Below are 26,296 nucleotides of genomic sequence, written 5' to 3' on the forward strand. Positions count from 1 at the left end.
CCAGTACAAACCAGTACAAACCAGTACAAACCAGTACAGACCAGTACGGACCAGTACAGACCAGTACAAACCAGTATGGACCAGTACAGACCAGTACAGACCAGTACGGACTGGGAGGGCACTGGGAGGGCACTGGGGGGCACTGGGAGCACTGGGAGGGCACTGGGTCATACTGGGAGCACTGGGGTGGTACTGGGAGGGCACTGGGGGTCACTAGGGGGCCACTGGGGTCATACTGGGAGCACTGGGAGGGCACTGGGATCACTGGGGGAGGGGCACTGGCAAGATGGCGGCGCCCACTGCGCCCCCCGGCGCCGCACTGCGCCTGCGCGGATCCCGCCGCGACAAAATGGCGGCGTCACGTGACGCGCGCGGAGAAGATGGCGGGACCGGGGGGGCGGAGCCCGCCGCGAGCGCGCGCGGGAGAATCCGGCGGCCAATGGCAGCGCGGCGGCCGCGCAGGCGCAGTGCGCGGGCGCTCCCTCGGAGCGCAACCATAGAGAGGAGCGGGGCGGAGCGGCCCCGCCGGGGGTCATAGAGACGAGCGCGGCCTGAGCGGCCCCGGAGGCCTCGGGCGGCTCCTCCCGCCGCTCCTCCACCGGAGCAGCCCCGGGTGAGACCCCGGGGTGGGGTTGGGGCAGCGGGAGCCGACCCCGTCCTCCCTTCCTCCCTCCCTCCCCTCCGCGGTTTTCCGGCGGCGCCATTCCGGCGTTGCCGCCCCCCCTCTCGCGTCACTTCCGGCGGAAGCGGAGCGGGCAGCGGCGCGCGGGGCCGGGGCCGCGCGGGCAGGTCCGGGAGGGGCCGGGGGGGGGGGGGTCCCCAGTGACGTCACGGAGGGGAGGTGTGACGTCACGGGGGCGCTGAGGGGTGTGGGGGGGGCGGGGGGGGGGTGTGAGGGAGGGCGCGGGGCATGACGGGATGGGGGCGCTGAGGGGCGCGGGGGGTCTGGGGGCGGCCGCGGGGCATCATGGGAGGGGGGTTTGAGGGGGATTTGGGGGTCCCGGGGCCGCGGGGGATCATGGGAGGGGGGTTTGAGGGGGTCTGAGGGGTCGTGGGAGGGGATTTGAGGGGGATTTGGGGGTTTGGGGGGGGGGTCCCGGGGCTCTGAGGGGCTCTGAGGGGGTCCCGGGCCGCGGGGGATGATGGGAAGGGGTGTTTGAGGGGGGCTGGGGGGTCTGGGGGATCATGGGAAGGGTTTTTGGGGCGGTTTGAGGGGGTTTTGGGGGGGGTCCCGGGGGTCTGAGGGGGTCCCGGGGCCGCGGGGGATGATGGGAAGGGGGGTTTGAGGGTGTCCTGGGGGTCCCTTTGTGGGTCTGGGGTCTCTTTGTGGGTCCCTTTGTGGGTCTGGGGTCTCTTTGTGGGTCTGGGGGTGTCTCTGGGGGTCTCGCTGACCCCAGTGACCCCCGGGCAGGATGGGGGACAGCGATGACGAGTACGACCGGCGGCGCAGGGACAAGTTCCGGCGGGAGCGCAGCGACTACGAGCGCTCCCGGGAGAGGGAGGAGAGGAGGAGGGACGACTGGAGTGACCGGTGGGGGGATACTGGGGATACTGGGAGGGACTGGGATTGAACTGGGAGGGACTGGGAATGGTCTGGGAATGGACTGGAGTGACCAGTGAGGGACTGGGAATGGACTGGGAATGGACTGGGAATGGACTGGGAGCACTGGGAGCGACTACGAGCGCTCCAGGGAGAGGGAGGAGAGGAGGAGGGACGACTGGAGTGACCGGTGAGGGACACTGGGGGGACTGGGAGGGACTGGGAGGGACTGGGAATGGACTGGAATGAACTGGGAGCACTGGGAGCGACTACGAGCGCTCCCGGGAGAGGGAGGAGAGGAGGAGGGAGGACTGGAGTGACCGGTGAGGGACTGGGGATACTGGATTGAACTGGGAGGGACTGGGAATGAGCTGGGACTGATTGGAGTGACTGGGAATGGACTGGGAATGGACTGGGAGCACTGGGAGGGACAATGGGGGCACTGGGAGGGACTGGGACTGACTGGGAACGGACTGGGAGGGACTGGGGAAGGATGGGGGGCACTGGGGGTTCCTCACTCCCAGTGTGTCCCAGTTTGTCCCAGTTTGTCCCAGCTGGGGGTCACTGGGGGGGTCTGTGGTTCCCAGTTTGTCCCAGTTGGGGCACTGGGGGGTCCCTAATTCCCAGTTTGGCGCAGGGACTGGGAGCGGGGCCGCGAGCGCCGCAGCCACGATTACCGGCACTGCCCCGCTCCCAGTTTGTCCCAGTTTGTCCCAGTTTGTCCCAGTTTGTGCCAGTTTGTCCCGGTTGGGGGGCACTGGGGAGGTCTGTGGTTCCCAGTTTGTCCCAGTTTGTGCCAGTTTGTCCCAGTTGGGGCACTGGGGGGTCCCTAATTCCCAGTTTCCCCCAGGGACTGGGAGCGGGGCCCGCGAGCGCCGCAGCCGCGATTACCGGCACTGCCCCGCTCCCAGTTTGTCCCAGTTTGTGCCAGTTTGTCCCAGTTTATCCCAGCTGGGGGTCACTGGGGGGGGTTCTTGGTTCCCAGTTTGGGCCCTGGGGGGTTACTGGGGGGTCCCTAATTCCCAGTTTGGCGCAGGGACTGGGAGCGGGGCCGCGAGCGCCGCAGCCGCGATTGCCGGCACTGCCCCGCTCCCAGTTTGTCCCAGTTTGTCCCAGTTTGTCCCGGTTGGGGGGCACTGGGGGGGTCCCTCACTCCCAGTTTGTCCCAGTTGGGGCACTGGGGAGGTCCCTAATTCCCAGTTTCCCCCAGGGACTGGGAGCGGGGCCGCGAGCGCCGCAGCCGCGATTACCGGCACTGCCCCGCTCCCAGTTTGTCCCAGTTTGTGCCAGTTTGTCCCGGTTGGGGGGCACTGGGGGGGTTCTTGGTTCCCAGTTTGGGCCCTGGGGGGTCACTGGGGGGTCCCTAATTCCCAGTTTGGCGCAGGGACTGGGAGCGGGGCCGCGAGCGCCGCAGCCGCGATTACCGGGACTACGAGCGCAGCCGGCGGGAGCGATTCTCCCCGCCCCGGCACGAGCTGAGCCCGCCCCAGAAACGGCTGCGCAGGGACTGGTGAGAGGCCCCGAAATCCCTGGAATTCACCCCAAAAATATCCTAAACACACCCCAAAAATATCCTGAACATATCCCTAAAATATACCCAAAATATCACAAAAATATCCCAAAAATCTCGTAAAAATATCCCCAAAACCGCCCCAGAAACGGCTGCGCAGGGACTGGTGAGAGGCCCCGAAATCCCTGGAATTCACCCCAAAAATATCCCAAATACACCTTGAAAATATCCTGAAAATATCCCCAAAATATCACAAAAGTATCCTCAAAATATCCCAAAAATATCGTAAAAATATCCCCAAAACTGCCCCAGAAACGGCTGCACAGGGACTGGTGAGAGAGCCCGAAATCCCTGGAATTCACCCCAAAAATATCCTAAACACACCCCGAAAATATCCTGAACATATCCCCAAAATATCACAAGAATATCCTCAAAATATCCCAAAATTATCATAAAAATACCACAAAAACCACCCCAGAAACGGCTGCGCAGGGACTGGTGAGAGACCCCAAAATCCATGGAATTCACCCCAAAAATATCCCAAATACACCCTGAAAATATCCTGAAAAAAATCCCAAAAATATCCCAAATACATCACAAAAAATATCACAAAAATGTCCCCAAAACCGGCCCAGAAACGGCTGCACAGGGACTGGTGAGAGAGCCCGAAATTACACCAAATTCACCCCAAAAATAGCACAAAAACGTCCCAAAAATACCCAGAAAATATCGCAAAAACATCCCAAAAATACCCAGAAAATATCGCAAAAATATCCCAAACAGTCAAAAAAATATCCCAAAAGCATCCCAAAAATATCCAGAAAATACCCAAAAAGTATCCCAAAAAATACCCAAAAAATCCCAAAAAAATCCAAAAAATACCTAAAAAATACCCAAGAAAATTTCCAAAAATATCCAAAAAATATTCAAAAAATAACCAAAAAATATCCCAAAAAATTCTCAAAAAATACTCCAAAAATATCCCAAAAACATCCCAAAAATAACCCAAAAAATACCCAAAAAAATCCCAAAAAATCCCCAAAAATATCCAAAAAATACCCAAGAAATATTCCAAAAATATCCAGAAAATACCCAGAAAATATCCCAAAACTATCAAAAGAATACCCAAAAACATCCCCAAAAATATTGGAAAAATACTCAAAAAATTACCTGACAAATTCCCCAAAAAATCCCAAAAATATACAAAAATTTCCAAAAATATCTAAAAAATATTCAAAAAACCCCAAAAATATCCCAAAAATTCTCAAAAAATACTCCAAAAATATCCCAAAAATAACCCAAAAAATACCCAAAAAACATCCTAAAACTATCCAAAAAATACCCAAAAAACATCCCAAAAATATCCAAAAAATACCCGAAAAATGTCCCAAAAATTTCCAAAAAACACCCAAAAATATTCCAAAAACATCAAAAAAATACTCAAAAAATATCCTAAAAAAATCCCAAAAATATCAAAAATATCCCAAAAATATCCCCAAAACATTCCAAAAAAACCCCCAGAATGTCCCCAACCCCCCCCAGAAACGGCCGCGCAGGGACTGCCCAGAGACCCCAAACCCCCCAAACTCCCCCCAAAACTCCCCCCCACCCCCACCCCCTGCCCCTCGGTGACCCCTCGGTGACCCCTCGGTGACCTTTGACCCCTGTTTGCCCCCCGCGTGACCCCAGGGATGACCACGGCAGCGACCCCTACCACAGCGGCTACGAGCTGCCCTACGGCGGGGGAGGGGCCGGGCCCACCTACGGCCCCCCCCAGGCGCCCTGGGGCCCCCACGAGATGCAGCAGCAGCTCCTGCAGCACCAGCTGCTGCCCATCCAGGCCAGGTGAGCCAAAATCCCCCGAATTCACCCCAAAAACTGAGACAAAATCCCCAAAAATCACCTCAAAAAAATCCCGAAATTCCCTGAGATTGTGAGACCCCAAAACGGCCCCAAAACGGCCCCAAAACGGCCCCAAACGTGTGGGGGGTGCAGCAGCAGCTCCTGCAGCACCAGCTGCTGCCCATCCAGGCCAGGTGAGCCAAAACCGCCCAAATTCACCCCAAAAATCCCACTCGGGACCCCAAAAATCACCTCAAAAAATCCCGGAATTCCCTGAGCTACCCAGACCCAAAACGGCCCCAAAACGGCCCCAAAAATCACACTCGGGACCCCCAAACCCCTGAGCCCCCCAGAGCGACCCCAAGTTCTGCTGAAATTGCCCCAAAGTGCCCCGGAGTGACCCCAAACCCCACGAGATCGACCCCAAAACCCGCAAGAGTGACCCCAAACCCCACGATATCGACCCCAAATGTCGCGATAGTGACCCCAAACCCCCCAAAACCCATCCCAAACCCCGCGATATCGATCCCAAACCTCATGATATCCACCCCAAACCCCCCGATATCCATCCCAAATGTCACGATATGCCCCCAATATCGCGATACCCCCCCAGGCTGGGCACGATCGCGGAGGTGGAGCTGGGCGCGGCGCCCCCCGTGATGAAAACCCCCGATAGTGACCCCAAACCCCCCGATATCCCACGATAATGACCCCAAATGTCACGATATCGATCCCAAATGTCACGATAGTGACCCCAATATCGCGATACGGCCCCCCAGGCTGGGCACGATCGCGGAGGTGGAGCTGGGCGCAGCCCCCCCGTGATGAAAACCCCCGATAGTGACCCCAAACCCCCCGATAGTGACCCCAAACCCCCCAATACCCATCCCAAACCCCCCGATACCCATCCCAAATATCACGATATGCCCCCCAATATCGCGATATGGCCCCCCAGGCTGGGCACGATCGCGGAGGTGGAGCTGGGCGCGGCGCCCCCCGTGATGAAAACCCCCGATAGTGACCCCAAACCCCCCGATATCGATCCCAAACCTCACGATATCGATCCCAAATGTCACGATATGATCTCTAATATCGCGATACGCCCCCCCAGGCTGGGCACGATCGCGGAGGTGGAGCTGGGCGCGGCCCCCCCCGTGATGAAAACCCCCGATAGTGACCCCAAACCCCCGATAGTGACCCCGAACCCCCCGATATTGATCTGAAATGTCACGATATCGATATGAAATGTCACGATATGCCCCCAATATCGCGATACGGCCCCCCAGGCTGGGCACGATCGCGGAGGTGGAGCTGGGCGCGGCCCCCCCAGTGATGAAAACCCCCGATAGTGACCCCAAACCCCTGATATTGATCCCAAATGTCACGATAGTGACCCCAAACCCCCCGATATCCCACGATAGTGACCCCAAATGTCACGATATCCAACCAAGACCTCGCGGTATCGCCCCCAAACCCCACGATAGTGACCCCAAATGTCGCGATAGTGACCCCAAACCCCCCGATATGACTCCCCCATGTCACGACATGCCCCCCAGGCTGGGCACGATCGCGGAGGTGGAGCTGGGCGCGGCCCCCCCGTGATGAAAACCCCCGATAGTGACCCCAAACCCCCCAATATCCACCCCTAACCCCCCGATATCGATCCCAAATGTCACGATACGGTCTCTAATATCGCGATACCCCCCCAGGCTGGGCACGATCGCGGAGGTGGAGCTGGGCGCGGCGCCCCCCGTGATGAAGAGCTTCAAGGAGTTCCTGCTGTCGCTGGACGACGCCGTGGACGAGACGGAGGCCGTGAAGCGCTACAACGACTACAAGCTGGACTTCCGGCGGCAGCAGCTGCAGGAGTTCTTCCTGGCCCACAAGGACGAGGAGTGGTGCGTGCCCACCACGGGGGGACGGGGGGGACCCCGGAACGGGGACCCCGAAATGGGGGGCACCGAAATGGGGGACCCTGAAATGGGGACCCCGAAATGGGGGGCACCGAAATGGGGGACAGGATGGGGGGCACCAAAATGGCGGGGCACGAAATGGGGACAGGACCCCGAAATGGAGGGGACGGGACCCCGAAATGGGGACCCCGAAATGGGGAGGGGGGACCCCGAAATGGGGACCCTGAAATGGGGACCCCGAAATGGGGGGACACCGAAATGGGGGACAGGACCCCAAAATGGGGGACCTCGAAATGGGGGACAGGATGGGGGGCACCGAAATGGGGGACCCTGAAATGGGGAGGGGATGGGGGGGGGGGACACCGAAATGGGGGACAGGATGGGGGGCACAAAATGGGGACAGGACCCCAAAATGGGGACCCCAAAATGGGGATGAGATGGGGGGGGGGACACCGAAATGGGGGACAGGATGGGGGGCACCAAAATGGCGGGGCACGAAATGGGGACAGGACCCCGAAATGGGGTGGGGGGAATAGGGAGGGGGGAGAAATGGTGAAAAAGCGGTGGAAAAATGGCAAAAAATGGTGGAAAAAGGGGGAAATAGTGGTGAAGAAGTGGTGGGAAATGGTGGAAAAAGTGGGGGAAAATGGGGAAACAATGGTGAGAAAACGAGGACATTGCTGGAGGACATGGCTGGAGAAATGGGGGGTTGGTGAAAAAATGGTGGAAAAATGGGGAAACAATAGGGGGAAAATGGTGGAAAAATGGTGAAAAAATGGGGAAATAGTGGTGAAAAAATGGTGGAAAAATGGGGAAGCAGTGGTGGAAAAAATAGGGAAAAAGTGGTGGGAAAATGGTGGGAAAATGGTGGAAAAATGGGGAAGTAGTGGTGAAAAAATGGGAGTGTTTGTGGAAAAATGGGGAAACAGTGGTGGAAAAATGGTGAAAAAATGAGGAAACAATGGTGGAAAAATGGGGAAAAAGTGGTGAAAAATAGGGGAAAAATGGGAGGTTTTGGTGTAGTTTTGGGGTGGGTTTTCCAGCTCTCTCCAGGTTAAACTCTTCCCTTCTCCCCCGGCGCGTTTGGGTGGATTTGGGGCAGTTTTGGGGCAGTTCTGGGGTGGATTGGGGCAGTTTTGGGGCAGTTTTGGGTTGCATTGTCCGCCTCTCTCCAGGTTTAACGCCTCAGGGCTGGATTTGGGGCAGTTTTGGGGTGGATGTGGGGCAGTTTTGGGGCAGTTTTGGGGTGGATTTTCAGCTCTGTCCAGGTTTAACGCCTCCATTGTACCCCAGCGCTCTCAGGGCTGGTTTTGGGTGGATTTGAGGCAGTTTTGGGGCAGTTTTGGGGTGGATTTTCAGCTCTCTCCAGGTTTAACGCCTCCGTTGTACCCCAGCGCTCTCAGGGCTGGTTTTGGGGCAGTTTGGGTGGATTTGAGGCAGATTTGGGGTGGATTTTTGGGTTTAACATCTCTGTTATACCCCAGCACTCTCAGGGCTGGTTTTGGGTGGATTTGGGGCAGTTTTGGGCTGGATTTTGTGCAGTTTTAGGGCAGATTTGGGGTGGATTTTCTGCCTCTCTCCAGGTTTAACACTTCCGTTGTACCCCAGCCCTCCCAGGGCTGGTTTTTGGGGCGGTTTTGGGGCGGTTTTGGGTTCCATTTTCCGCCTCTCTCCACGTTTAACGTTTTTCTTCTCCCGCAGTCTGTTTGGGGCAGTTTTGGGCTGGACTTTGGGGCAGCTTTGGGGTGGATTTGTGGCAGTTTTGGGGTGGATTTGTGGCAGTTTTGGGGCGGATTTGTGGCAGTTTTGGGTTGCATTTTCCGCCTCTCTCCAGGTTTAACACTTCCGTTCTCCCCAGCGTGTTTGGGGCAGTTTTGGGTGGATTTCGGGGCGGATTTGGGGTGGATTTCTGCAGCTTTAACGCTTCCCTTCTCCCCCAGCGTGTTTGGGGCAGTTTTGGGTGGATTTCGGGGCGGTTTTGGGTGGATTTCTGCAGCTTTAACGCTTCCCTTCTCCCCCAGCGCCCTCGGGAGCCGCGGAGCCGCCGGGCGGGGCAGGCAGAGAGGGCGGGGGCCGCGCACAATGCGGCGAGGTCACAGTGCAGGACTTAGCCAGGGACCTTTGTTATTTTATTTTTTTAAAATTTTTTTTTTGCGGGGGTCGGTTTTGAAAAATGCCCCCCCAAAAAAACGCCCCCCCCCAAAAAAAAAAAAAAAAAAAAAAAAAAAGGCGCGGCCGAATTTGGGGTTTTTAAAAGCGCCGCAGTTTTCGGGGCCCGGCGGACGGCGACGCTCGCGGCGAGTTTAGGTATGACCCCCCCAAACCCCCCCACGGGACACCTGGAGCGCCCTCAAAAGAGCCCCGAGACCCCCCAGAAACACCCCAAAACTGCTCCCAGGGACGCCCCAAAAACCCCCCAGGAATGGCCTCAAAACGCCCCAAAACCACTGCTGGAAACTCCCTCAAATCGCGTCAAAAATGGGGCAGAATGTGCTGGAAAAGATCCCAAAACGGTGTGAAAACGGCCCAAAAAAAAATCCTGGAAACAGCCAGGAATCTGAAGGAAATGCTTGTTTAAAAACGGCCCCAAAAGTGCAAAAAAAAAAAGAGCTGAAAATGTGTTAAAATACCCCAAAAAATGGCCCCGAAAATGCAAAAAACAGCCCTGAAAATGTGTTAAAACACCCCCAAAAATGCAAAAAACAGCCCTGAAAATGTGTTAAAACACCCCCAAAAACACACAAAAAAAGCTGAAAATGTGTTGAAACACTCCCACAAAGGCAAAAAACACCCTTAAATGCATCTCTGAAAGTGTGTCAGAACACCCCCAAAAGTGCAAAAAACAGCCCCAAAAACATCCCTCAAAATGTCTCAAAACGGCCTCAAAAATGCAATAAAGAGCCCTAAAAGCACCCCAGAAAATGTTTCAAAGCACTCAAAAAATGAAAAAAAGCCCCTAAAAACATCCCTGAAAATGTTTCAGAACACCCCCAAAAAATACAAAAACCAGCCCTGAAAACGTCTCTAAACCCCCCAAAAGTGCTCTCAGAAGAGCCTCAAAACCAGCCCAGAACACACCAAAAATGTGACAAAAAACCCATAAAATCACACAAAAATCACACTCCCGAGAGCCAAAAAAATTCCCAAAAATTCCAGAAACTATCTCTGAAAATCTTGTCCAAAATACCTCTGAAACCAGTGCAGAACACCCCAAAAACACCCCAAAAAAACCCCAAAACCACCCAAAAAAACCCCCAAAAAACCCAAAAATGCCTCAAAACCCCAGAAAAGCCCAAAAACCTCAACCCCCTCTGTGGGGGCTCAGCTCTCCCCCAGACCCCATAAATTTGGGGTGTCCCCCTCCCCAGTTTTACCAGACTCCAGAAATTAATCCCCCAAAAACTTTGGGCCCCTCTCCCAAATTAATCCCTCAAAAACTTCGAGCCCCTCTCCCCATTTTTCCCCCCAAAAACCCCAAATTAATCCCTCAAAAACTTCGAGCCCTCCTCAAATTAATCCCCCAAAAACTTTGCGCCCCTCTCTGCAAATGAATCCCCCAAAAACTTTGGACGCTCCCCAAATGAATCCCCCAAAAACTTTTGCGCCCTCCCCAAATTAATCCCCCAAAAACTCTGAGTCCTCCCCAAAAACTTTTTGCCCCTCTCCCTAAATTAATCCCCCAAAAAACCCCAAATTAATCCCCCAAAAACTCTGAGCCCCTCTCCCCATTTTTCCCCCAAAAACCCCAAATTAATCCCCCAAAAACTCTGAGCCCCTCTCCCCATTTTTCCCCCAAAAAACCCCAAATTAATCCCCCAAGAAACCCAAATTAATCCCCCAAAAACTCTGAGCCCCTCTCCCCATTTTTCCCCCAAAAAACCCAAATTAATCCCCCAAAAACTCTGAGCCCCTCTCCCCATTTTTCCCCCAAGAAACCCAAATTAATCCCCCAAAAACTCTGCGCCCCCCTCCCCATTTTCCCCCCCAAACCCCCTCCCCACCCCCTGGATTTTCGGGGGGCTCCCCTCCAGGACCGTGCGGGCCCGGGGGGGCTGCGGGGCCGGCGCTGAGCCCCGATCCGGGCGTTTTTGGCCCCGATGCGCAGGTTCCGCTCCAAGTACCACCCCGACGAGGCCGGGCGGCGGCAGCAGGAGGCGCAGGCCGCCCTCAGGAACCGCCTGGGCGTCTTCCTCTACCTCTGGGAGCACGGCTGGTTCGACAACCTGCTGCTGGACATCGACCGCGCCCCGCAGATCATCAAGACCCTGGACGCGGGTAACCCCGAAATGGCGATTTTTGGGTCTTTTGGGGGTGCTGGAGGAGCGGAAACGCCCCGGAAAATTCCCCACAAGGGAGGTTTCCATGAAAGGGAAAATGAGGGGAGAAAAGGAGGGAAAGTAGGGGAGAAAAAAGGAAATGTGAGGGGAGAAACAAGGGGAAAATGAGGAGAGAAAAAAGGGGAAAATGAGGGGAGAAAATGGCGGGAAAGTGTGAGGGGAGAAAATGGCGGGAAAACGTGAGGGGAGAGAAAATGGCAAGAAATGTGAGAAGAAAAAGGAAAATGAGGGGAGAAAAAGGAGGGAAAGTGTGAGGGGAGAAAATGGCGGGAAAACGTGAGGGGAGAGAAAATGGCAAGAAATGTGAGAAGAAAAAGGAAAATGAGGGGAGAAAAAGGAGGGAAAGTAGGGGAGAAAAAAGGGAAAATGAGGGGAGAAAATGGCAGGAAAGTGTGAGGGGAGAAAGAGGAAAATGAGGGGAGAAAAAGAGGAAAGTGAGGGGAGAAAAAGGAAAATGAGGGGAGAAAAAGGAGGGAAAGTAGGGGAGAAACAAGGGGAAAATGAGGGGAGAAAATGGCGGGAAAGTGTGAGGGGAGAAAATGGCGGGAAAACGTGAGGGGGAAAAAAAGGCGGGAAAACGTGAGGGGAGAAAATGGCAAGAAATGTGAGAAGAAAAAGGAAGATGAGGGGAGAAAGAGGAAAATGAGGGGGGGAAAAGGAAAATGAGGGGAGAAAAAGGAGGGAAAGTAGGGGAGAAAAAAGGGAAAATGAGGGGAGAAAATGGCGGGAAAGTGTGAGGAGAGAAAATGGCAGGAAAGTGTGAGGGGAGAAAGAGGAAAATGAGGGGAGAAAAAGGAGGGAAAGTGTGAGGGAAGAAAAAGGAAAAAGGGGAGATATGGAGGGAAAGTAGGGAAGAAAAAGAGGAGAGTGAGGGGAGAAAATGGCGGGAAAGTGTGACGGGAGAAAGAGGAAAATGAGGGGAGAAAAAAGGGAAAATGAGGGGAGAAAAAGCAGGGAAAGGGTGAGGGGAGAAAGAGGCAAGAAATGTGAGGAGAAAAAGAGGAAAGTGAGGGGAGAAAATGGCGGGAGAGTGTGAGGGGAGAAAGAGGAAAATGAGGGGAGAAAAAGGAAAATGAGGGGAGAAAAAAGGGGAAAATGAGGGGGGAAAATGGGAAAGTGTGAGGGGAGAAACAAGGGGAAAATGAGGAGAGAAAAAGAGGAAAGTGTGAGGGGAGAAAGAAGGTGAGAAACTGTGAGGGGAGAAAAGGGAGGAAAAGTGTGAGGGAATGGTGTGGAGGGAGGTCATGAGGGGACACCCATTTTGGAGGTTTCCGACTCAATTGAAAATGTTTTTATTCCAATTTCAGGTGTTTTTAACTCATTTTGAAGTGGTTATTGCCTGGGTTTGGGTTCTTTTAAGCCAGTCTTTGAGGGTTTTTTCATCCAGTTTTGGGTTTTTTTCCCAGTTTTAATGTTTTTCCTCATTTGAAGCAACAATTAAACCGAAGAGGAGAAGGATTCTTCTCCTCAATTCCTAATCCTATTTTCATGAATTCCTGACTCATTTTCAGCCACATTTACCCCGTTTTTGGCCGTTTCTAACCCAGTTTTTGGCCGTTTCCCCCCGTTTTTCCAGCGGTGATTAAGATGGAGGGGGGCACGGAGCACGACCTGCGGATCCTGGAGCAGGAGGAGGAGGAGGAGCGGGCGGACAAGGCCGAAGGCCCCAAGAAAGAGGAGCCGAGACCCCCAGAGCCCCCCGGGAAGGGCCCCCCCGAGCGCCCCGAGGGCGACGACAGCGCCAAGGTTTGGGGTCCCCCAGGGGGTTTTGGGGTCCCCTGGGGGGTTTTGGGATTGTTTTGATTCCCAGGGGTTCTTTAGGGTGTTTTTTTGGGGTTCCCTGGGGGATTTTTAAGGTTTTCTTTGATTCTCAGGGATTCTTTAAGGTGTATTTTTGGGGTTCCCTGGGGGATTTTTAGGGTTGCTTTGAATCTCTGAGGTTCTTTGGGGTCTTTTTTGGGGTCCCCGAGGAGGTTTTGGGGTCCCTTGGGGGTTTTTGGGATTCTTTTGATTCTCAGGGGTTCTTTAGGGTCACTTTGGGGTCTTTTTTTGGGGTCCCCTGGGGGTTTTTTAGGGTTGTTTTGATTCTTGGGGTCTTTTTTTGGGTTTTTTTAGGGTTGTTTTAATTCTTGGGGTTTTTTTGGGGGGTCTCTTTTGGGGTCTCTTGTTCTTTGGGGTCCCCTCTGACCCCCCCCCCTCCCCACAGGCCGAAGGGGCGGAGCCAGGGGCGGAGCCTGCAGCAGGGGCGGGGCCAGAGGAGGAGGAGGGGCCGGACAAGGGGCCCAAGGCCGAGGAAGGCGACAAGGAGGGCGGGGCCAAGGTCAGTGGACATGCCCCCAACTGGCCACACCCCTTTTCTGTTAGCCACACCCCTTTCTAACAAACCACACCCCTTTCTAACAAACCACACCCATTTTGTGTTAAGCCATGCCTCTTTCTAACAAACTCCACCCCTTTATTTTAGCCACACCCCTTTCTAACAAACCCCACCCCTTTCTAACAAACCACACCCATTTTCTGTTAGCCACACCCCTTTCTAACAAGCCACACCCCTTTATGTTAAGCCACACCCATTTATAACAAACCACACCCCTTTATAACCAACCATGCCCATTTTCAGCTAAGCCACACCCCCTTCCTAACAAGCCACGCCCCTTTCTAACAAACCACACCCATTTTCTGTTGGCCACACCCTTTTCTAACAAACCACACCCCTTTCTAACAAACCACACCTCTTTCTAACAAACCACGCCCCCTTTCTGTTGGCCACACCCCTTTCTACCAAGCCACACCCCTTTTCTTTCAGCCACACCCCTTTCTAACAAGCCACACCCCTTTTCTTTCAGCCACACCCCTTTCTGTTAGCCCCACCCCAAGAGCCCCTCCCCTTGCGAAGCCCCGCCCCTCCCCACAAGCCTCACCCCTGTGGGTGGCCCCTCCCCTCATTAAGTCGCTTACGCCCCGCCCCTTTCCCCGCAGGCGCGGCCGCGGCAGCGCAGCCGGGACAGCGAGGACGGGGACAGCGACAGCGGGGGACAGCGAGGGGACACACAGGGGACAGCCCCACAAGGATGGTGAGGGGACACTGAGGGGACAGTGGGGACACTGAGGGGACATTGGGGACATTGGGGACACTGAGGGGACAGTGGGGACACTGAGGGGACAGCGAGGGGACACAGGGGACAGCAGCCCCGGGACGGTGAGGGGACACTGAGGGGACAGTGGGGACACTGAGGGGACAGCGAGGGGACACAGGGGACAGCAGCCCCGGGATGGTGAGGGGACAGCAAGGGGACATTGGGGACACTGAGGGGACACTGAGGGGACAGCGAGGGGACACACAGGGGACAGCGAGGGGACACACAGGGGACAGCAGCCCCGGGACGGTGAGGGGACACTGAGGGGACAGTGGGGACATTGGGGACACTGAGGGGACATTGGGGACATTGGGGACAGCGAGGGGACAGCGACAGCGGGGACAGCGAGGGGACACACAGGGGACAGCCCCACAAGGATGGTGAGGGGACATTGGGGACATTGGGGACACAGGGACAGCGAGGGGACACGGGGGGGACAGCCCCACAAGGACGGTGAGGGGACACTGGGGACATTGGGGACACTGAGGGGACAGCGACAGCGGGGACAGCGAGGGGACACACAGGGGACAGCCCCACAAGGACGGTGAGGGGACACTGAGGGGACAGTGGGGACACTGAGGGGACAGCGAGGGGACACTGAGGGGACACACAGGGGACAGCCCCACAAGGACGGTGAGGGGACACTGGGGACATTGGGGACACTGAGGGGACATGGGGACACAGGGACAGTGAGGGGAGGGGTCCTGGGGGGGTCCTTGAGGGAACATTGGGGACATTCCGGGAGTTTGGGGTCTCTGGGGTATTCGGGGTGGAGTTTTGGGGGTGTTTGGGGTCTCTGGGGGTCTCTGGATGGGGTTTGGGGTCTCTGGGATATTTGGTTTGGGGTCTCTTGGGGTCTCTGGGGGGGGGTTTGGGGGTGTTTGGGTTCTCCGGGGGGGTCTCTGGGGGGTCTCTGGATGGGGTTTGGGGTCTCTGGGATATCTGGGATATTTGGGTTTGGGGTCTCTGGGTTATTTGGGTTTGGATTTGGGGTCTCTGGGTGGGGTTTGGGATATTTGGGTTGGGGTTTGGGGTCTCTGAGGGGGTCTCTGGATGGGGTTTGGGGTCTTTGGGATATTTGAGTTGGGGTTTGGGGTCTCTGGGATATTTGGGATATTTGGGTTGGGGTTTGGGGTCTTTGGGGTCTCTGGGGGGGAGTTGGGATCTCTGGGATATTTGGGTTTGGATTTGGGGTCTCTGGAGGGGTCTTTGGGGTGTCTGGGTGGGGTTTGGGATATTTGGGATATTTGGGTTTGGGGTCTCTGGGATATTTGGGATATTTGGGTTTGGGGTCTCTGGGGGTCTCTGGGGTATTTGGGTTGGGGTCTCTGGATGGGGTTTGGGGTCTCTGGGGGTCTCTGGGGTATTTGGGTTGGGGTCTCTGGGGTATTTGGCTTTGGGGTCTCTGGGGGTCTCTGGGGTATTTGGGTTGGGGTCTCTGGATGGGGTTTGGGGTCTCTGGGGGTCTCTGGGATATTTGGGATATTTGGGTTTGGGGTCTCTGGGGGTCTCTGGGATATTTGGGTTTGGGGTCTCTGGGATATTTGGGTTTGGGGTCTCTGGGGTATTTGGGTTTGGGGTCTCTGGGGGTCTCTGGGGTATTTGGGTTGGGGTCTCCGGGGCGCTCCGATCCCGGGGGTCCCCCCGCGGTGTTTCGGGGGTCTCCCCGTGACCCCGCGTCCCCGTGTGCCCCCCAGAGGAGCCCAAGGAGGACAAACCCCCCCCCGAGGCGGCCCCGGGGACCCCTCCCCCCGCGGCGGGGGGCTCCCCTCCCCCCAAGGCCAAGGAGGGGCCCCCGGGGGGGGGGCCCGGGGGGGGGCCCGGGGGGGGTCCCCGAGGCGCGGCCGCGGCCCCTGCACAAAACCTGCTCGCTCTTCATGAGGAACATCGCGCCCAACATCGCCCAGGCCGAGATCGTGGCGGTGAGCGGGGGGCACGGACCCCGAAATAACCCAAAAATATCCCAAAACACCCAGAAAATACCCCAAACCACCCCAAAATACCCAAAAATACCCAAAAACCCGAGATCGTGGCAGTGAGCGGGGGCACAGACCCCGAAATAACCCAAAAATATCCCAAAACACCCAGAAATACCCTGGAAACACCCCAAAACACCCAAAAATACCCCAAAACCCGAGATCGTGGCGGTGAGCGGGGGGCACGGACCCCAAAATAACCCAAAAATATCCCAAAACACCCAGAAAATACCCCAAACCACCCCAAAATACCCAAAAATACCCCAAAACCCGAGATCGTGGCGGTGAGCGGGGGGCACAGACCCTGAAATAACCCAAAATACCCCAAAATTCCCTGAAAACACCCAGAAATACCCTGGAAACACCCCAAAACACCAAAAAATACCCAAAAACCCGAGATCGTGGCGGTGAGCGGGGGGCACAGACCCCCAAAATACCCTGAAAACACCCAAAAATACCCAGAAACGCCCTGAAAATACACAAAAACACACAAAAATACCCAAAAACCCGAGATCGTGGCGGTGAGCGGGGGGCACAGACCCCCAAAACACCCCAAAAATATCCCAAAACACCCAGAAAATACCCCAAACCACACCAAAATACCCAGAAATACCCAAAAACCCGAGATCGTGGCGTGTGAGCGGGGGGCACAGACCCCCAAAAGACCCTCAAAATACCCCAAAAACATCCTGGGAACAAAAAATACCCCAAAAATGCCCCCAAAATACCCAAAACCACCATGAAAATACCCAAAAACACCCCAAAATACCCCAAAACCCGAGATCGTGGCGGTGAGAGGGGGCAGAGACCCCGAAAAAAGCCCCGAAAATACGCTGAAATCACCCCAAAAACATCCTGGGAACCCCAAAACCAGCCCTGGGACCCCAAAAATGCCCCGAAAACCACCCCAAAAAACCCCAAGTGCCCCCCAAAATCCCCCCAAAACCCCCAAATCCCCCAAATTTCCCCAAAATCTCCCTGTCCCCCCAGCTGTGCAAGCGCTACCCCGGGTTCATGCGCGTGGCGCTGTCGGAGCCGCAGCCCGAGAGGAGGTGAGGCCCTTTTGGGCTGAATTCGGGGGATTTTGGGGCTTTTGGGGTCACCTCGGGGTGTTTGGGGGGGTTGGGTGGGATTTTGGGGTGGATTTTGGGTGGAATTTTGGGGATTTTTGGGGTGAATTTTGGGGGTTTTTGGGGGGTTTGGGGTCACCTCAGGGCTTTCAGGAGGGGGGTCTGGGTGGAATTTTGGGTGGAATTTTGGGGTTTTTTGGGGCTCACACTGGGATTTTCCCCCTTTCAGGTTCTTCACGAGGGGCTGGGTGAATTTTGGGTGGAATTTTAGAGTTTTGGGGCTCACAGAAATTTTTCTCTCAGGTTTTTCAGGAGGGTTTGGGTGAATTTTGGGTGGAATTTTGGGTGGAATTTTGGGGTTTTTGGGGCTCACAATGGGATTTTTCCTCTCTCAGGTTTTTTCAGGAGGGGCTGGGTGAATTTTGGGTGGAATTTCGGGATTTTTGGGACTCACAGCAATTTTCCCCCCAGGTTTTTCAGGAGGGGCTGGGTGACCTTCGACCGCAGCGTGAACATCAAGGAGATTTGCTGGAGCCTGCAGAACATCCGGGTGCGTTTTGGGGCACATCGAGCCGATTTGAAGGATTTGGGGTGATTTCGATGATTTTTGGGGTGGTTTTGATGGTTTTTGATGTGATTCCGAAGGATTTTGGGCTGATTTTGATGGATTTTGGGGTAATTTCAAGGTGATTTTGATATTTTTTTGGTTTCTGGCTTTAGGAGTGTGAGCTGAGCCGTGGTTTGACCCCGGGCTGGGTTTTGGGGTGATTCTGACAGGTTTTTGGCTGATTTTGTTGGGTTTTTCAGTGATTTTGATGGATTTTGATGGGTTTTTTTGGGCTGATTTTGGTGTTTTTGGGGTTCCCAGCTGCAGGAATGGGAGCTGAGCCCCGGCGTGAACTGGGCTGGGTTTTGGGGTGGTTTTGGGGTGATTCTGATGGATTTTGGTGAATTTTGATGGGTTTTTTCGGTGATTCTGATGGATTTGATAGATTTTGATGGATTTTGATGAATTTTTGGGTAGTTTTGATGGTTTTTGGGTTATTTTGATGGTTTTTTTGGGTGTTTTGGGGTGTTTTTGGGGTTCCCAGCTGCAGGAGTGCGAGCTGAGCCCCGGCGTGAACTGGGCTGGGTTTTGGGGTGGTTTTGGGGTGATTCTGATGGATTTTGGTGAATTTTGATGGGTTTTTTCGGTGATTCTGATGGATTTGATAGATTTTGATGGATTTTGATGAATTTTTGGGTAGTTTTGATGGGTTTTGGGTTATTTTGATGGTTTTTTGGGTGTTTTTGGGGTTGCCAGCTGCGGGAGTGCGAGCTGAGCCCCCGGCGTGAACTGGGTTGGGTTTTGGGGTGGTTTTGACTGATTCTGATGGATTTTGATGAATTTTGATCGATTTTTGGGTTATTTTGATGAATTTTTGGGTTATTTTGATGATTTTTTGGGTGTTTTTGGGGTGTTTTTGGGGTCCCCAGCTGCGGGAGTGCGAGCTGAGCCCCGGCGTGAACTGGGTTGGGTTTTGGGGTGGTTTTGGGGTGATTCTGATGGATTTTGGTGAATTTTTATGGGTTTTTTTTTGGTGATTCTGATGGATTTGATCAATTTTGATGGATTTTGATCGATTTTTGGATTATTTTTGATGGTTTTTTTGGGTGGTTTTGGGGTGTTTTTGGGGTCCCCAGCTGCGGGAGTGCGAGCTGAGCCCCGGCGTGAACCGGGACCTGACGCGGCGCGTGCGCAACGTCTCGGGGCTGGGGTTTGGGCTGGTTTTGGTGTTTTTTGGGATACTTTGAAGGTTTTTTGGGCTGATTTTGATGTTTTTTGGAATGTTTTGATGGTTTTTGGGGTGTTTTTGGGGTCCCCAGCTGCGGGAGTGCGAGCTGAGCCCGGCGTGAACGGGACCTGACGCGGCGCGTGCGCAACGTCCCGGGGCTGGGGTTTGGGGTTATTTTGGTGTTTTTTGGGATATTGTGATGGATTTTGGGCTGGTTTTGATGGATTTTGATGGATTTTTGGGTTATTTTGATGGTTTTTTGGGTGTTTTTGGGGTGTTTTTGGGGTGTTTTTGGGGTCTCCAGCTGTGGGAGTGCGAGCTGAGCCCCGGCGTGAACCGGGACCTGACGCGGCGCGTGCGCAACGTCCCGGGGCTGGGGTTTGGGCTGGTTTTGGTGTTTTTTGGGTTATTGTGATGGATTTTGGGCTGGTTTTGATGGATTTTGATGGATTTTTGGGTTATTTTGATGGTTTTTTGGGTGTTTTTGATGGTTTTTTGGGGTGTTTTCGGGGTTCCCAGCTGCGGGAGTGCGAGCTGAGCCCGGGTGTGAACCGGGACCTGACGTGGCGCGTGCGCAACGTCTCGGGGCTGGGGTTTGGGGTTGTTTTGATGGATTTTGGGCTGGTTTTGATAGATTTTGATGGTATTTTGATGTTTTTTTGGGTGTTTTTGGGGTGTTTTTGGGGTCCCCAGCTGCAGGAGTGCGAGCTGAGCCCCGGCGTGAACCGGGACCTGACGCGGCGCGTGCGCAACGTCCCGGGGCTGGGGTTTGGGGTTGTTTTGATGGATTTTTTTGGGGTGATTCTGATGATTTTCGGGGTCCCCAGCTGCGGGAGTGCGAGCTGAGCCCCGGCGTGAACCGGGACCTGACGCGGCGCGTGCGCAACGTCTCGGGGCTGACGCAGCACCGGCCCATCGTGCGCCACGACATCAAGCTGGCGGCGCGCCTGGTGCAGGCGCTGGACGCCCGCGCGCGCCTCTGGAGCCCCCCCGGCGCCGCCGCGGGGGACGGCGCCGGGGACAGCGCCGGGGACAGCGCCGGGGACAGCGAGCCGCCGCCCGCCGCCGAGCCCGGGGTGAGACGCGGCGCCGCGGTGTCAGCGGTGTCACCAGGGTGTCACCAGGGTGTCCTCGGGGTCACCAGTGGGATCCCCAGTATCCCCAGGGTGTCACCAGGGTGTCACCTGTGGTGTCACCTGTGTCACCAGGGTGTCCTCAGGGGTCCCCAGTGGGATCCCCAGTATCACCAGGGTGTCACCAGCACTGTCAGTGGAGTCACCAGGGTGTCCCCAATGTCCCCAGTGGTGTCACATGGGGATCCCTGGTGTCCCCAGTATCACCAGGGTGTCCCCAAGGTGTCACCAGGGGATCCCCAGTGTCACCAGTGGGATCACCAGTGTCCTCAGGGTGTCACCAGGGGGATCCTTGGTGTCCCCAGGGTGTCCCCAATGTCCCCAGTGGTGTCACCAGGGGATCCCCGGTGTCACCAGGGTCCACTGAAGTGTCACCAGGGTGTGCCCAGTGACATCTCCAGTGTCCCCAGGGTGTCACCAATGTCCCTAGTGGTGTCACATGGGGATCCCCGGTGTCCCCAGGGTGTCCCCAATGTCCCCAGTGGTGTCACCAGGGGATCCCCGGTGTCCCCAGTATCCCCAGGGTGTCACCAGGGTGTCACCAGGGGATCCCCGGTGTCCCCAGTATCCCCAGGGTGTCACCAGGGTGTCACTGGGGTTCTTTGAGGTGTTAGCAGGGAATCCCCGGTGTCCCCAGTGGGGTCACCAATGTCACCAAGGTGTCCCCAGGGTGTCCCCAATGTCCCCCCAGGCCCAGAACCCGGTGCTGTGGCACATCCCCAGTGATGTCCCCAATGTCCCCAACGTGTCCCCAATGTCCCCATTGATGTCCCCAGGCGCAGAACCCAGTGCTGCGGCACATCCCCAGTGATGTCCCCAATGTCCCCATTGATGTCCCCATTGTCCCCAATGTCCCCACTGTCCCCCCAGGCTCAGAACCCGGTGCTGCGGCACATCACCGATGCTGTCCCCATTGATGTCCCCATTGTCCCCACTGTCCCCCCAGGCCCAGAACCCGGTGCTGCGGCACATCCCCAGTGATGTCCCCATTGATGTCCCCAATGTCCCCAACGTGTCCCCATTGCTGTCCCCAGGCCCAGAACCCGGTGCTGCGGCACATCCCCAGTGATGTCCCCAACGTGTCCCCAATGTCCCCGTTGCTGTCCCCAGGCGCAGAACCCGGTGCTGCGGCACATCACCGATTACCTGATCGAGGAGGTGAGCGCCGAGGAGGAGGAGCTGCTGGGACAGGGACAGGGACAGGGACAAGGGACAGGGCCAGGGCCAGGGCCAGGGCGCAGCCCCGGCCGAGGACGCCGCGCGCGAGACCAACCCGGCCGAGGTCACCGTGGAGCGCGACGAGAAGCTGCTCAAGGTGCGTCCCAAACTGTCCCCAAAGTGTCCCCAAGGTGTCCCCAAAGTGTCCCCAAGGTGTCCCCAAGGTGTCACCAAGGTGTCATCATGGAGTGTGATGAGAAGCTGCTCAAGGTGCGTCCCAAACTGTCCCCAAACTGTCCTCAAGGTGTCCCCAAAGTGTCCCCAAGGTGTCCCCAAGGTGTCATCAAAGTGTCCCCAAGGTGTCCCCAAGGTGTCACCAAGGTGTCACCATGGAGCGCGACGAGAAGCTGCTCAAGGTGAGTCCCAAAGTGTCCCCAAACTGTCCCCAAGGTGTCCCCAAAGTGTCCCCAAGGTGTCATCAAAGTGTCCCCAAAAAGTTCCCAGGGTGTCCCTAAGGTGTTCCCAAAGTGTCACCCGTGGAGCGCAACGAGAAGCTGCTCAAGGTGCGTCCCAAACTGTCCCCAAACTGTCCCAAAACTGTCCCAAAACTGTCCCCAAAGTGTCCCCAAAGTGTCCCCAAGGTGTCCCCAAGGTGTCCCCAAGGTGTCATCATGGAGTGTGATGAGAAGCTGCTCAAGGTGCGTCCCAAACTGTCCCCAAACTGTCCCAAAACTGTCCCAAAACTGTCCCCAAAGTGTCCCCAAAGTGTCCCCAAGGTGTCCCCAAGGTGTCACCAAGGTGTCATCATGGAGTGTGATGAGAAGCTGCTCAAGGTGCGTCCCAAACTGTCCCCAAACTGTCCCAAAACTGTCCCAAAACTGTCCCCAAAGTGTCCCCCAAAGTGTCCCCAAAGTGTCACCAAGGTGTCCTTAAAGTGTCCCCAAGGTGTCCCCAAAGTGTCTCCAGAGTGTCTCCAAAGTGTCACCAAAGTGTCTCCAGGGTGTCCCTAAGGTGTCCCCAAAGCGTCACCGTGGAGCGCGATGAGAAGCTGCTCAAGGTGCGTCCCCAGTGTCACCAAAGTGTCCCCAAAGTGTCCTTGAAGTGTCCCCAAGGTGTCATCAAGGTGTCCTCAAGGTGTCCCCAAGGTGTCACCAAGGTATCCCCAAAAAGTCCCAAAGGTGTCGTCATGGAGTGTGATGAGAAGCTGCTCAAGGTGTGTCCCAGAGTGTCACCAAGGTGTCCCCAAACTGTCCTCAGAGTGTCCCCAAGGTCTCCCCAAAGTCTCCCCAAGGTGTCCCCAAAAAGTCACCAAGGTGTCACCAGGGTGTCATCATGGAGTGTGATGAGAAGCTGCTCAAGGTGTGTCCCCAATGTCCCAAATCCCCTCAATGTCCCCAATGTCCCCAAATGTCCCCAAATGTCCCCCCAGGTGCTGGACCGCCTCCTGCTGTACCTGCGCATCGTGCACTCGGTGGATTACTACAACACCTCCGAGTACCCCAACGAGGACGAGATGCCGAACCGCTGCGGGATCATCCACGTGCGGGGCCCCGCTGCCCGCCCAACCGCGTCTCCCACGGCGAAGGTGAGGCAAAAAACCCCAAATTTACCCCAAAAGAACCCCAAAAATCACCCCAGAAACCCTCAGAATCCAACCGCGTCTCCATGGCGAAGGTGAGGCAAAAAAACCCCCAAATAACTCAAATTTACCCCAAAAAAAACACCCCGAAACCAACCCCGTCTCCCACGGCGAAGGTGAGACAAAATTCCCTGAATTCACCCCAAAAAACCACCCCAGAACGACCCCAAAGCCAACCGCGTGTCCCACGGGGAATGTGACCCCAAATTCACCCCAAAATGACCCCAAAAAACCCTGAATTCACCCCAAAACCTGTCCCCAGTGTGGGAGTGGCAGCGCGGGTTCGAGGCGCGCCTGGCCCCGATCCCAGTGACCCCAAACCCCGTTTTTACCCCGTTTCTCTCGGTTTTTATGCGATTTTTACGGGGTTTTTTTTGGGATTTTCCCCCATTCCCAGTTCTCCCAGTAACCCCAGTGTCCCTTTGTCCCCTGTCCCCAGTGGCCGAGTGGCAGCGCGGGTTCGAGGCGCGCCTGGCCCTGCTGCAGTGACCCCAAACCCCGTTTTTACCCCGTTTTTGCCCCGTTTATGCCATTTTTACGGGGTTTTTTCAGGTTTTTCCCCATTCCCAGTTCTCCCAGTAACCCCAGTGTCCTGTCCCCAGTGGCCGAGTGGCAGCGCGGGTTCGAGGCGCGCCTGGCCCCGCTGCTGGCCGGCCCCGGCGCGGTCCCCCGAGGAGGAGGCGCAGCGCCTCGGCCGCAAGGACCCCGAGCAGGAGCTCGAGAAGTTCGTCAGCGCCAACACCCAGGAGCTGGGCAAGGACAAGTGGCTGTGCCCCCTCAGCGGCAAGAAGTTCAAGGTGGGGACACTGGGGACACCTTGGGGACACCTTGGGGGACATTGTCAGGGTCATTGGGGACACACAGGAACCATTGGGGACACCCAGGAGCTGGGCAAGGACAAGTGGCTGTGCCCCCTCAGCGGCAAGAAGTTCAAGGTGGGGACACTGGGGACACCTTGGGGACACCTTGGGGACATTGTCAGGGTCATTGGGGACACCTTGGGGTCATTGGGGACACACAGGAACCATTGGGGACACCCAGGAGCTGGGCAAGGACAAGTGGCTGTGCCCCCTCAGCGGGAAAAAGTTCAAGGTGGGGACACCTTGGGGACACCCTGGGGACAATGGAGAGTTGATGTCCCCAATCCTGTCAGTGTCCCCAAACCTCTCAGTGTCCCCTGGATGTCCCCAATGTCCCCAGGGCCCCGAGTTGGTGCGCAAGCACATCTTCAACAAGCACGGGGACAGGATGGGCACTGTGACCCCAATGTCCCCAAATGTCCCCAATCCCCTGGGTGCCCCTGGTGTCCCCAATCCCCCGGGTGTCCCCCAATGTCCCCAAATGTCCCCCTCGGTGTCCCCCAGGGCCCCGAGTTCGTGCGCAAGCACATCTTCAACAAGCACGGGGACAAGATGGGCGCCGTGCGCAAGGAGGTTTTGTTCTTCAACAATTTCCTGATGGACCCGAAGCGCCCGGCCCTGCCCGAGGGGGGCAAGGGGGGCCCCGCCGGGGGGCCCAACGCCGGTCAGTGCCACCTCAGTGTCACCTGTGTGTCACCTGTGTGTCACCAATGTCACCTGTGTCACCTCAGTGTCAGCTGTGTCACCCCTGGGCTCTGCGTCACCCCTGTGTGTCATCCCTGTGCCACCCCTGTCACCCCCAGTGTCACCTCAGTGTCACCCCTGCGTCACACCTGTGTCTTCTCTGTCATGTTCTGTGTCACCCTCTGTGTCACCTCAGTGTCACCTCGAGTGTCACCTCAGTGCCACCCCTGGGCTCTGTGTCACTCCTGTGTCACCTGTGTGTCACCTGTGTGTCACCTCGGTGTCACCTGTGTGTCACTCCTGTGTCACGTGTGTCACGTGTGTCACTCCTGTGTCATGTGTGTCACTCCTGTGCCCCCCGTGCCACCTCCCTGTGCTCCGTGTCCCCCTCGTTGTCCCCAACCCCCCCCTCCCCAGCCTTGGGGCCACTCCTGGGGACCCTGGCTGACCCCGGGGTGACCCCTGACCCCTGGGTGACCCCGGTGTGACCCCTGACCCCTGTGTGACCCCTGTGTCCCCCCAGGCCTGGCCCCCGGGACCCTCCCGTACCCCCCCCAGTCCCCCCAGGGGTTGATGCCCTACGGGACCCCCCGGCCCCCCATGCTGGGCTACGGAGGTACCGGGGATGGGGGGGTTTGGGGGGTTTTGGGGGGATTTATGAAAAATTGGGGGATTTGGGGGGAAACTGGGGGATTTGGGGGGGAAAATTTGGAGATTTTAAGGGGTTTTGGGGGAAATTGGGGGATTTGGGGGGAAACTGGGGGGATTTGGGGGGGAAAATTTGGAGATTTTAAGGGGTTTTGGGGGAAATTGGGGGATTTGGGGGGAAACTGGGGGATTTTGCGAGGGTTTGAGGAGGTTTGGGGGGATTTTGGGGGGGGATTTATGAAAAATTGGGGGGGACTTGGGGGGAAAATTTGGAGATTTTAGGGGGTTTTGGGGGGAAACTGGGGGGGTTTGGGGGGGTTTGGGGGAAATTGGGGGGATTTTGGGAGGATTTGGGGGCATTTGGGGAAAATTAATGGATTTTGGGAGGGTTTGGGGGGAATTTGGGGGAAAATTCAGGGGATTTCGGGGAAAATTGGGGATTTGGAGGAAATTGGGGGGGATTTTGGGGGGATTTGGGGGGTTTTGGGGAAAATTGGGGGATTTGGGGGGGGAGTGGTTTTTGGGATATTTTTGGGATATTTTGGTTGTTTTTTTGGTTGGTTTTGGGATATTTCGGGCGGTTTTTTGGTGGATATTTTTGGGATTTTTTTGGATTTTTTTTGGTGGTATTCTGGTCGTTTTCGGGTGTTTTTTAACCCCTTGTTTCCTGCAGGATCCCACCCGTACCCCCCCGGGCCCTACGGGGGTCGCGGCAGCTACGAAACCTTCCGGGGGGCAGGGCGGGGCCGGGGGGGGGGTACCTGAACAAACCCCGCAGCAGGTGAGGCCCGGGGCACCCCAAAAATGGGGGGGGACCCCGAAAATGGGATTGGGGACCAAAAAAATGGGGATGAGACCCCAAAAAATGGGATTGGGGACCCCGAAATTGGGGTTGGGGACGCCAAAAAATGGGATTGGGGACCCCAAAAATGGGATTGGGGACCCTAAAAATGGGGTTGGGCACCCCTAAAATGGGATTGGGGGACCCCAAAAATGGGATTGGGGACCCCGAAATTGGGATTGGGGACACCAAAATTGGGGTTGGGGACCAAAAAAATGGGATTTGAGACCCTA

At 56.1% G+C, this 26,296-nt stretch overlaps 1 protein-coding gene across 1 annotated transcript; it reads left to right on the forward strand.

Annotated features, from left to right (window-relative positions):
• The first annotated feature begins 633 nt into the window (after nucleotides 1-633).
• SRRT (serrate, RNA effector molecule) lies at nucleotides 634-26,050 on the forward strand. The gene is given in 24 exon segments (XM_064406338.1): nucleotides 634-789; nucleotides 1,412-1,531; nucleotides 2,925-3,050; nucleotides 4,740-4,895; nucleotides 6,602-6,790; nucleotides 10,911-11,080; nucleotides 12,719-12,888; nucleotides 13,349-13,462; nucleotides 14,122-14,216; nucleotides 14,599-14,659; nucleotides 15,977-16,201; nucleotides 17,246-17,307; nucleotides 17,797-17,875; nucleotides 19,928-20,176; nucleotides 21,180-21,245; nucleotides 21,344-21,420; nucleotides 21,461-21,548; nucleotides 22,821-22,943; nucleotides 22,946-22,976; nucleotides 23,633-23,697; nucleotides 23,699-23,827; nucleotides 24,395-24,554; nucleotides 25,098-25,190; nucleotides 25,896-26,050. Coding segments are annotated over 23 exon segments (2,739 nt in total). The 5' UTR covers nucleotides 634-789; nucleotide 1,412; the 3' UTR covers nucleotides 25,988-26,050.
• Nucleotides 26,051-26,296: the final 246 nt, after the last annotated feature.

This window comes from Passer domesticus, unplaced genomic scaffold, assembly GCF_036417665.1.
Source record: "Passer domesticus isolate bPasDom1 unplaced genomic scaffold, bPasDom1.hap1 HAP1_SCAFFOLD_201, whole genome shotgun sequence".
Taxonomy (NCBI): Eukaryota; Metazoa; Chordata; class Aves; order Passeriformes; family Passeridae; genus Passer; species Passer domesticus.